Raw genomic sequence first — 12357 nt, forward strand, 5'->3', positions numbered from 1 at the left:
CTATTTTTTGTTGTTGTTGCAGTTGTCATTGTTGTTTAGCAAGCCTGGGCTGGGTTTGAACCCACCAGCCTCGGTGTATGTGGCCAGTGCCCTAACCACTGAGCTGCGGGCACCAAGCCTGTTAGGTGGTCATTTTGCAATTATGGAATGCACGTGTTCTCTGCAAAATTGTGCAATAGAAACCACAGAGTTCATGGGCAAAATGGGATTAAGGGCACAACTCTTAAAACTTTTGTCACTGACAAGAAAACCTGATGAAAACAGCCTAGTTTTGGGCGGCGCCTGTGGCTCAGTGAGTAGGGCACTGGCCCCATATGCCGAGAGTGGTGGGTTCAAACCCAGCCCCGGCCAAACTGCAACAAAAAATAGCCGGGCGTTGTGGCGGGCGCCTGTAGTCCCAGCTGCTCGGGAGGCTGAGGCAAGAGAATCATGTAAGCCCAAGAGCTGGAGGTTGCTGTGAGCCGTGTGACGCCACGGCACTCTACCGAGGGTGGTACAATAAGACTCTGTCTCTACAAAAAAAAAAAAAAAAAGAAAACAGCCTAGTTTTTTTTTTTGTTTGTTTGTTTTTTTGAGGCAGAGTTTTACTTTGTACCCTTGGTAGAGTGCCATCGTGTTATAGCTCACAGCAACCTCAGACTCTTGGGCTCAAGTGATTCTCTTGTCTCAGCCTTCCTAGTAGCTGGGACCACAATGCCCAGCTATTTTTAGAGACAGGGTCTCACCCTGTCTCAGGCCAGTCTTAAACCTGTGAGCTCAGGCAATCTACCACCCGCCTTGGACTCCCTGAGTGCTGGGATTACAGGTGTGAGCCACCATGCCCAGCAGCATAGTTTTTTCACATGTTAAATGATAGAGAACACTACAGTAAATATGGCACCTTATCTTAAAAAAGGCCTCAGGTTTGCTTATAGAAGTGAGCATCCAGAGGGTTGTAGCCTATCTGTTCAGCTTGGTACAGTTTCCAATGGTCACTTATTGCTTATGGACAAAATCACAACATAAGTAAATAGTAAATTGCATCGTGCTCACATTGTTTCCTAATAATCATCCTGGAACACAGTTTGCTTTTTCAACAAAACTGATGGTGTTTTTCTCTCCTTCAGGTGATGTGCCAATGGGAACTGCGGGCAGACGTGCTTCCCATGACTTCTTGGTGTGTGGAGGGTATGTTTACATGTATTTCACTAAAATAGTTTTCATATTTTGTTATTTTTGTTAGGAAGGTTATAGAACTTCGTGTTCTTGATTTAAGATTTATTTTGTTGTTTTATAGTTTATTTCCTTAAAAATTATGATAAAAAACATAAAATCTATCTTGGTTGCAGCCGTCATTGTCGTTTGGTGGGCCCGGGCTGGATTCGAACCTGCCAGCTCAGGTGTATGTGGCTGGCGCCTTAGCCGCTTGAGCCACAGGCGCTGAGCCCATAAAATCTATCTTAAGCATTTTTCTCATTCTGTTGCTTATTTTTTCACTCTGTTGGTTGTGACCTTTGGTGCTTAGAACTTCTTTTGTTTGAGGATATCCCATTTGTCTAGTTTTTGTTGTGTTGCCTTTGCTTTTGGTGTTATATCCAAGAAATCATTGCCTACTCAATATCATTACACTTTCTCTCCCTGTTTTCTTCTAGGAGTTTTGTAATTTTGAGTCTATATTTAGGTCTCTAATTCCTTTCTATATCTCGTGTAAGATAAGATTCCAGCTTGATTCTTTTCTGTGTGGCTATCTAGTTTTCCCAGCACTGTTCACAGAAGAGACTGCCCTTTCCCCATTTTGTGGTCTTGACATTGTCATCTACGATCATTTCATGATATATACTAAGTTTTATTTCTGGGCTCTCTGTTCCATTGGTCTGCATGTCAAGCTTATGCCAGTACCACACTGTTTTGATTGCTCTAGCTTAATATGTTTTTGGTTGTTGTTGTTTTTTTTGAGATAGAGTCTTATTATGTTGCCCTCAGTAGAGTGCCAAGGCGTTACAGCTCACAGCAATCTCAAACTCTTGGGCTCAAGTGATTCTCTTGCCTCAGCCTCTCAAGTAGCTGAGCCTGTAGGCATCCGCCACAATACTCGGCTATTTTTTGTTGCAGTTGTCATTATTGTTTTAGCAGACCTGGGCTGGGTTTGAACCCGCTAGCCCCAATGTATGTGGCCGGTGCCGAGCCAAATTAATATGTTTTTGTTTTTATTTTGTAGAGACAGAGTCTCACTTTATCACCCTCCGTAGAGTGCCGTGGTGTCACAGCTCACAGCAACCTCCAACTCCTGGGTTTAGGCAATTCTCTTGCCTCAGCCTCCCGAGTAGCTGGGACTACAGGCGCCCAGCTATTTTTTTGTTGCAGTTCAGCTGGGGCTGGGTTTGAACCTGCCACCCTTGGTATATGGGGCTGGCGCCCCACCCACTGAGCCATAGGTGCCACCCCTTAATATGTTTTTAAATCCGGAACTTTGTTCTTCTTTTTAAAGGTTTTTTGGCTGTTCAGGTTCCCTTGAGATGAATTTTAGAGTGAATTGTTCTATTTCTGAAAAAAATGCCATTGTTTTTTTTTTGTTTGTTTGTTTTTAAGAGACAGAGTCTCATTTTGTTGCCCTTGGTAGAGTGCTGGGGTGTCACAGCTCACAGCAACCTCCAGCTCTTGGGCTTACGCGATTCTCTTGCCTCAGTCTCCTGAGTAACTGGGACTATAGGCACCCGCCACAACACCCAGCTATTTTTTTGTTGCAGTTTGGCCAGGGCCAAGTTGGAACCTGCCACCCTTGTTATATGGGGCTGGTGCCCTACTCAACTGAGCCACGGCGCAGCCCCCACATTGGGATTTTGATAGGAATTTCATTGAACCTGTAGATAGTGTTATATAGCAACAGCATTAAGTCTGTGAACATGGGATAGCTTTCCATTCATTTGTGTCTTCTTGGTTTGTTTTTGTTTTTTCCAAGATGATGTTTTGCTCTGCCTAGGCTGGAGTGCAAGTAAAGTGACCAGATTATATATAGGTCACTGCAGCCTTGAACTCCTGGACTTAAGTGATCCTCCCCAGTAGCTGAGACTACAGCCATGTGCCACCACACCTTTTTAAACATTTTGTGTAGAGGCTGGGTGCAGTAGCTTACACCTGTAATCTAGCACTCTGGGAGGCTGAGACAGATAGATTGCCTAAGCTCAGGAGTTTAAGACCAGCCTGAGCAAAAATGAGACACCATCTCTATTAAAAAAAATAGAAACCCCACGTGTGTTTGAGGTTGCTGTGAGCTAAAATGCCACATGCAGAGATGGAGTCTTGCTTTGTAACAGCCCAGGCTGGTCTTGAACTCCTGGGTTCAGCCTCCCAAACTGCTGGGATTATAGGTCTGACCCACTGCACACCAACTCATATTCAGTTGTGATAGGTTGTATATTTCTGGGAATTTATCCATTTTTTCTAGGTTATCCAATTCATTGGTATAATACTATGAACAACAATAATATTGTTCACAGTATTCTCTTATAATGCTATTTATGTATTTATTTATTTTTAGAGGCAGGGTCTTGCTCTGTTGCCCAGATTGGAATGCAGTGGCTATTCACAGACTCAATCATAACACACTACAGGCTTGAATTCCTGGACTCAAGCAATCCTCTTGCCTCAGCCTCCCTAGTAGCTGGAACTACAGGTGCCCACCATATCCCTTGGCTACTTTATCTATTTTAGTAGAGACAGAGTCTTGCTTTTTTTTCCTTATTTATTGCCTGTTGATGTCAACAGGGCCTTGCTTTTGCTTAGGCTGGTGTCAGACTCCTCTAAGCTCAAGGGATGCACCCATGTTGGCCTCCCAGAGTGCTAGGATTTTAGGCTTGTGCCATCCCGCCTGGCATGAAGGAATTTTTTAAAAATAGGAGAAACAAAAGAAAATGCTATGGAAAAATGCTAGAAAATGCTATAAAATAAAACCAAAAAAGACTCCAATTTGAAACTGTCGTGTTAGTTTATTAGTAAAATAGGTTAAACTAGAAGTTCCTTTAGTTTCCTAGTAATTTTTAGTGTCTATGAGGTTACCAGATATATGTTTTTGTACAGTTTCTGACTCGTAACTCTCTTAGCCTTTGTTACAGTCTTTTGTTATAATGTTGGGTGCATTGGGCCTTAAGAAACAGAATCTCTCTGACCTTTACCTGCCCCAAGGCAGAACTCTAATCTTCCCTCACCTTTCTGATTCTGGGTCTTAAGAATCAGAAAGTTGATCACTTTTCTTCTACAAGATCGTCTGTAAAATCCCAGAGCTTCTGGATAGCTGAGTGGATGTTCCTAGAGAGTGGAATGCGGGGGGCCATGGAGGCTCCACACCCATTCTCCCATGCCTGGCCCTGTGCATGTCTTCATCTGTACCCTTGGTAATAACCCTTATAACAAACCTGTAAATGTAAGTAAGTGTTCCCCTGGGTGCTAAGAGCCACTGTGGCAAATTAATTGAACCCAAATAGGGGTAATGGGAACCCCAACTTGAAGTTGGTTGGTCAGAAGTTCTGGAGCCCTGAATTTGTGACTGGTGTCTTGGTGGGGGGCATTTTGGGGACTGATTCTATCTCCAGGTAGTGTCAGAATTGGATTAGAGGACACCCAGTTGGTGTCCATACTTGCTGTATGGGGAAGAACCCTGCGTTTGGTCATGGAAGTTATCTTCTGTGTTGGTTACTGTGGTGTGAGAGCAGAGGAAACGTTCTATCTAAAAGTACTTTTTTTAAAGCAGTTCCTCTGGCTCGGTGCCCGTACCTCAGTGGGTAGGGGTGCCGGCCACATAAACAGGGGCTCATGAGTTCGAAACCAGCCTGGGCCTGCTAAACAACAGTGACAACAACAACAACAACAAAAATAGCCAGGTGTTGGGGTGGTCACCTGTAGTCCCAGCTACTTGGGAGGCTGAAGTAAGAGAATCATTTAAAGCCAAGAGTTTGAGGTTGCTATGAGCTGTGATTGATGACATAGCACTCTACCAAGGGCAACATAGTGAGACTCTGTCTCAAAAAAATAAATAAAATAAATAAATAAATCAGTGCCTCTAAAGAAAGAAATAACTAATATTTTTATTCATTAAGTAGTGCAGGCCCAAACAACTTAATAGTAGTTTTAGTTTATAATAGTAGTAGTGTTTTTAAACTAAAACTTAAAAAATTCAATCTACTCCAGGGCACCCCTTGAGTGGCTTTGGCACCTTAAGGTCCCTTGGTGCAAGGTTTGGGAACCACAGCAAGTGAGCAAGTCTTTTTTTTTTTTTTTTTTTTTATTGTTGGGGATTCATTGAGGGTACAATAAGCCAGTTACACTGATTGCAATTGTTAGGTAAAGTCCCTCTTGCATTGCAATCATGTCTTGCCCCCATAAAGTGTGACACACACTAAGGCCCCACCCTCCTCCCTCCATCCCTCTTTCTGCTTCCCCCCCCCATAACCTTAATTGTCATTAATTGTCCTCATATCAAGAAGTGAGCAAGTCTTGTACGAACTTATTTGCTGCCTTTCTTTGAGGATATGGGAATTCAAATATGAGAATTGTGTATTATCAGGTTTTACTTATTTTGATTTGCTGCCCTTTTTTCTTTGAGTTATCTTTGGCTCCCACTCAGCTTCTCTTCATATGATACAATTCTTTAACTCTTCTTTCCTTCACCAATGAGTGCATTTTAGAGGAAAGAAACACTTCTCAGTAATAGTTCCTTTATTACCTATATGACAGTCTTCAGTACACGTAGGGAATAATGTAATATCCAATCCTTGTATGCTCAGAATTCTGAGTTAGCATATCAAAATTCTGAAGACTGGTTGTTACTAGTTATTGATGGAGGCCAGTTGCATATACAGCTCATGGTACATTGGGGTGCATCGTCTCTGAGGTAACCCCTATTTTATATTTTTCTTCATTTCCCTTTCCGAGGTGGCATCTTACTGGGTGTTGTGGTGGTCACCTGTAGTTCCCAGCTACTTGGGAGGCTGAGGCAAGAGAATCGTTTAAAGCCAAGAGTTACTCGGGCGGCGCCTGTGGCTCAGTCAGTAAGGCGCCGGCCCCATATACCGAGGGTGGCGGGTTCAAACCCGGCCCCGGCCAAACTGCAACCAAAAAATAGCCGGGCGTTGTGGTGGGCGCCTGTAGTCCCAGCTGCTCGGGAGGCTGAGGCAGGAGAATCGCTTAAGCCCAGGAGTTGGAGGTTGCTGTGAGCTGTGTGAGGCCACGGCACTCTACCGAGGGCCGTAAAGTGAGACTCTGTCTCTACAAAAAAAAAAAAAAGCCAAGAGTTACTCAGCATCTTACTGTGTCACCCAGGCTGGAATACAGTGGCATGATCATAGCTCACTGCAGCCTCCTAACTCCTAGGCTCAAACAATCCTCCTACCTCAGCCTCCCAAGTACCTGGGACTACAGACAGGCATACACCACCACACCCAGCTGATTTTCTTCTTCTTTTTTTTTTTTTTTTTTTCAGTTTTTGGCTAGGGCTGGGTTTGAACGCGACACCTCCGGCATATGGGGCCGGCACCCTACTCCTTTGAGCCACAGGCACTGTTCCCTAGCTAATTTTCTTTAAAAAATTTGTAGAATTGGAGTCTGTGGTGTTGGCCAGGCTGGTCTTAAATCCTGGCCTCAGGTGCTGGGATTGCAGGCTTGAGACACAGAACCTGGCCTGGTCCTACCCTTCTGACAGCCTCCCTCTAGGTATATTAGTCCCCTTTTTTATTTTATTTTATTATTTTTTTTGGCTCAATCTTTTAATATAAAAAATTCACTGATGTACAAAAATTCGAAAGTGTGACAATGACAACTATGAAATCCTGTGATTCAGAGTCCCCTCAAGTGCACTCCACGGTGCACATGCACCCGCCCACACACATGTTGCGTGGAAACAGAAACTAATACAAACCAGTGCCACCAAGAAGCGCCGACCTGTGTGTTCTCCACTCCACCAGCCACAGACCAATATCTACTCCAAACATTCAGTAACAAAAAGTATGGCGTCTTCCCAGGAACAGCAAAGCAGACTTCTTACTCACGATGGACCAGCACAAATAAACCCAGCAAAAAGAGCACTGCATACTTAAATTTGGGATAGTCATTCATGAGGATTGTTACAATTCCAATGTAAGGCACAAATCCCCTGGCTCTCCCCACATCTTTTTTCTCCAGCCAATGTTGTCCTTGTTTATAGAGGTCTCGGTCATCAACTGCATTATTATCTCCTTTGGTCAAAAACTTGATATGTCCATTTTGCTTTTCATGAATCTTCAAGACTCCGTGAACTATAGGAATCTCTCTTCCTTCTATCCTAAAAACAACAATTTCTCCCACTCATATGGGGTCTTCAACCCAATTTGTTACAAAAAGAAGGTCTCCTCTATGGAATGCAGGTTCCATGCTGCCACTGAGCACCACTACAATCGGACTTTCACTTCCAGTTATTACCATTAACCCTTTCCAGATCATTAGTGCCAAGAGATAATCATTCCAAAATTTAGGATTTGGTAATAGAGCTCTTGGACTACACCTCTGTCATGAGGCATAGCATTTTGGAGGTTCTCTGCTAGTACCGCTTCACTCTCTGCAACGGTTTTGGGATCTCAAAGGGATTCTTCCTGCTGCTTGTTCATCCGCTGCACATCGTCCAAAAAGTCTAGAGACAGCATGGCAGGGACCCAGAGCAAGACACAGACAGGAGAGGACGCTCAACGTGAACCAGCGAGCGGAACGGCTGGCGCACGGGTCCAGCTCCCACTGGGCCGGACGCCAAAGGCCAATCCCCTTTTTTATTTATTTATTTTTAGTGGACCCTAGCTGGATTCGAACCCACCACCCTTGATGCATGGGGCTAGGGCTCTAACCATTGAACTATGGGCACCCAGCCATATTAACCCTTTTCTTAGGGAATCCTTACCCAGCTTTCCATCTGCAGCTGTGAGCCTGTATGCCTGGCAAGGCCCTTATTTCTCTATTGTTGCTTTAGCCTCTGTATAATCAAACAGTTTATCCCCAACTGGTTCCCATTACTCAGAAAGCCCTGGGAGCATGAGCTATATAGCTCAGCATTTGTCTGAAGGATCAGGCTACATAGGAACTCTTATTTTTAAAATTTTTTTTATTTCAGATAAAAATTAGGTACAAACCATTAGGTTATATAATTTACACATGACAGGTACACTTCAGAGTTGTAAGTGTTTTTATTTTTTTATTATTTTTATTTTTGTAGAGACAGAGTCTCACTTTACTGCCCTTGGTAGAGTGCCATGATGTCATGGGACATGATGTCATGTCACAGCAACCTCCAGGTCTTGGGCTTAGGCGATTCTCTTGCCTCAGCCTCCCGAGCAGCTGGGACTACAGGCGCCCACCACAATACCTGGCTGTTTTTTTGTTGTAGTTTGGCCGGGGCCGGGTTTGAACCCGCCACCCTCGTATATGGGGCCAGTGCCCTACTCACTGAGCCGCCGGCACCACACTTCAGAGTTGTACTTGTGCCCTACACAGGGAGTGTGCCATATATTCATGCGTTGTACTCACTGGGTGGGAAGCTACTGAGCCCCCCTTCCCCTTTTTGAATTTGAGATTTTTTTTTTTTAACAGCCTTCCTGGCATTTTCTTAGTTATTGTGTTAAGACATTTATATTCTACATTTACTAAGTTTCACATGTACCCTTGTAAGATGCACCGCAGGTGTAATTCCACCAAGTACCCTCCCTCCGTCCTCTCACCCCTCCCCTCCCTCCCCGCCCTCTCCCCTTCCCCATATTCTTAGATTATAACTGGGTTATAGCTTTCATGTGACAGCCATAAACTAGTTTCATAGTAGAGCTGAGTACATTGGATACTTTCTCTTCCATTCTTGAGATACTTTACTAAGAAGAATATGTTCCAGCTCCATCCATATAAACATGAAAAAGGTAAAGTCTCCATCTTTCTTTAAGGCAGCATAATTTTCCATGCTGTACATATATCACAATTTATTAATCCATTTGTGGATCGATGGGCACTTGGACTTTTTCCATGACTTAGCAATTATGAATTGGACTGCAATAAACATTCTGGTACAAATATCTTTGTTATAATGTGATTTTTAGTCTTCTGGGTATATACCTAGTAGAGGAATTATAGGACTGAATGGCAGGTCTATTGTGTTCTCCAAACATCTTTCCAAAAGGAATGCATTAATTTGCATTCCCACCAGCAGTGTAGAAGTGTTCCCTTTTCTCCACATCCACTCTAACATCTCTGGTCTTGGGATTTTGTGATATGGGCTAATCTTACTGGAGTTAGATGATATCTCAAAGTAGTTTTGATTTGCATTTCTCTGATGATTAGGGATGATGAGCATTTTTTCATATGTCTGTAGGCCGTGCGCCTGTCTTCTTCAGAGAAGTTTCTCTTCAAGTCCCTTGCCCAGCCTGCGATGGGATCAGTTGTTCTTTTCTTGCTTATACGTTTGAGTTCTGTGTGGATTCTTGTTATTAAAACTTTATCGGAGAAATAACCTACAAATATCTTCTCCCATTCTGAGGGCTGTTTGCTTGCTTTACTTACTGTGTTCTTGGCTGTGCAGAAGCTTTTTAGTTTGATCAGGTCCCAGTAGTGTATTTTTGAAGCTGCTTCAATTGCCCGGGGGGATCCTCCTCATAAAATACTCGTCCAGACCGATTTCTTCAAGGGTTTCCCCTGCACTGTCTTCTAGTATTTTTATAGTTTCATGTCTTAAGTTTAAATCTTTTATCCAGTGAGAACCAATTTTTGTTAATGGTGAAAGGTGTGGGTCCAGTTTCAGTCTTCTACAGGTTGCCAGCCAGTTCACCCAGCATCATTTGTTAAATAGGGAATCTTTTCCCCAGTGAATGTTTTTAATTGGCTTGTCAAAGATCAAATAATGATAAGTAGCTGGGTACATCTCTTGGTTCTCTAATCTGTTCCATACATCTACCTCTCTGTTTTTGTGCCAGTACCATGCTGTTTTGCTCACTATCGATTTATAGTATAGTCTGAGGTCCTCCTGCTTTGTTTTTATTTCTGAGTAATGTCTTGGCTATTCGAGGTGTTTTCTGATTCCATATAAAACGAAGTATTATTTTTTCAAGATCTTTAAAGTATGACAGTGGAACTTTAATGGGGATTGCATTAAATTTGTATATTGCTTTGGGTAGTATGGACATTTTAACAATGTTGATTCTTCCCAGCCATGAGCATGGTATGTTTTTCCATTTGTTAACATTTTCAGCTATTTCTTTTCTTAGAGTTTGATAGTTCTCTTTATAGAGATCTTTCACGTCCTTTGTTAGATAAACTCCCAAATATTTTATCTTCTTTGGCACTACTGTGATGGAATAGAGTCCTTAACTGTTTTTTTCAGGTTGACTATTGTTGGTATATATGAAGGCTACCGATTTATGAATGTTGATTTTGTGACCTGAGACGCTGCTGTATTCCTTGATCACTTCTAAGAGTTTTGTAGTAGGATCCCTGGTGTTTTCCAGATATACAATCATATCATCTGTGAAGAGCGAAAGTTTGATCTCTTCTGACACTATATGGATACCCTTGATCGCCTTTTCTTCCCTAATTGCAGTGGCTAAAACTTCCATTACAATGTTAAAGAGCAGTGGAGACAATGGGCAGCCTTGTCTGGTTCCTGATCTGAGTGGAAATGATTTCAATTTAACTCCATTCAATACGATATTGGCTGTGGGTTTGCTGTAGATGGCCTCTATCAGTTTAAGAAATGTCCCTTCTATACCAATTTTCTTAAGTGTTGTGATCATGAAGGAATGCTGGATATTATCAAAAGCTTTTTCTGCATCAAGAGAGAATCATATGGTTTTTGTTTTTTAATTTGTTTATGTGCTGAATTATACTTATAGATTTATGTATATTGAACCAGCCTTGAGACCCTGGGATAAAACTGACTTGGTCATGATGTATAATTTGTTTTATGTGTTGCTGGATTCTGTCCATTAGGATCTTGTTGAATATTTTTGCATCTATATTAATTAGTGATATTGGTCTATAATTTTCTTTTCTTGTTGGATCTTTTCCTGGTTTGGGGATCAGGGTGATGTTTGCTTCATAGAATGTGTTGGGTAGTCTTCATTCTTTTTTTTGTGTGTGTGTGTGTAGAGACAGAGTTTCACTTTATTGTCCTTGGTAGAGTGCCGTGGCGTCACACAGCTCACAGCAACCTCCAACTCCTGGGCTTAGGCAATTCTCCTGCCTCAGCCTCCCGAGCAGCTGGGACTACAGGTGCCCGCCACAACACCCGGCTATTTCTTTGTTGCAGTTTTGGCTAGGGCCGAGTTTGAACCCAGTGTATGGGACCAGCATCCTACTCACTGAGCCACAGTCACCGCCCATAGTATTCATTCTTTTTCCATATTTTGGAACAGGTTGAGTAATATAGGTACTAGTTCCTCTTTAAAGGTTTGGTAGAATTCGGACATGAAGCCATCTGGTCCCAGGCTTTTCTTTTTAGGGAGATTTTGTGTGGTTGATGCTATTTCAGAACTTGATATTGGCCTGTTCAACATTTCCACTTGATTCTGGTTAAGTCTTGGAAGGTGACAAGCTTCCAAGTATTGGGCAATTTCCTTCAGATTTTCATATTTCTGAGAATAAGGTTTCTTGTAATATTCATTAAGGATTTTTTGAATTTCTGAAGAGTCTGTTATTTCATCTTTGTCGTTTCTGATTGATGAAATTAGAGATTTACTCTTTTTTTCCTGGTTAGGTTAGCCAAAGGTTTATCTATTTTATTGACCTTTTCAAAAAACCTACTTTTTGATTTATTGATCTGTTGTATAATTCTTTTGTTTTCAATTTCATTTAATTCTGCTCTAATTTTGGTTATTTCTTTTTTTCTGCTGGGTTTGGGGTTGGAATGTTCTTCCTTTTTCAATTGCTTGAGATGTTCCGTTAAGTTGTTAACTTCCTCTCTTAACATTCTCTTGAGGAAGGCTTGCAGTGCTATAAATTTCCCTCTTAGGACTGCCTTTCCAGTATCCTAGAGGTTCTGATAATTCATGTCTTCATTGTCATTTTGTTCTGAAAATTAGACAGTTTCCTTCTTAATCTCATCTCTGACCCAGTTATCATTCATCATAAGGTTATTTAACTTCCATGTTTTTGTATGAATATGGAGATTCCTGGTGTTACTGAGTTCAACTTTTATTCCATGATGGTCCAAGAAGATGCAAGGAATAATTTCTATTCCTTTAAATTTACTGAGGTTAGGCTTGGCGCCTGTGGCTCAAGCGGCTAAGGCGCCAGCCACATACACCTGAGCTGGTGGGTTTGAATCCAGCCCGGGCCTGCCAAACAACAATGATGGCTGCAACCAAAAAATAGCCAGGCATTATGGCG

At 42.3% G+C, this 12357-nt stretch overlaps 1 protein-coding gene and 1 pseudogene across 5 annotated transcripts in view; one reads left to right on the forward strand and one right to left on the reverse strand.

Annotated features, from left to right (window-relative positions):
• The window catches only part of ULK2 (unc-51 like autophagy activating kinase 2), a 153698-nt gene that overhangs the window by 79141 nt on the left and 62200 nt on the right, over nt 1-12357 (forward strand). For all 5 annotated transcript variants that reach the window (XR_008375478.1, XM_053568574.1, XM_053568573.1 and 2 more), the window contains exon 14: nt 1107-1167. Coding sequence is in view for 4 of the 5 variants with exons in the window: in XM_053568574.1 (XP_053424549.1) it covers nt 1107-1167 (61 nt within the window). In the remaining variant the exon portion in view is untranslated. The remainder of the gene's footprint in view (nt 1-1106; nt 1168-12357) is intronic.
• LOC128569938 (signal peptidase complex catalytic subunit SEC11A-like) lies at nt 6840-7749 on the reverse strand (annotated as a pseudogene).

This window comes from Nycticebus coucang, chromosome 18 (genome assembly GCF_027406575.1).
Source record: "Nycticebus coucang isolate mNycCou1 chromosome 18, mNycCou1.pri, whole genome shotgun sequence".
In the NCBI taxonomy this organism is placed as follows: domain Eukaryota; kingdom Metazoa; phylum Chordata; class Mammalia; order Primates; family Lorisidae; genus Nycticebus; species Nycticebus coucang.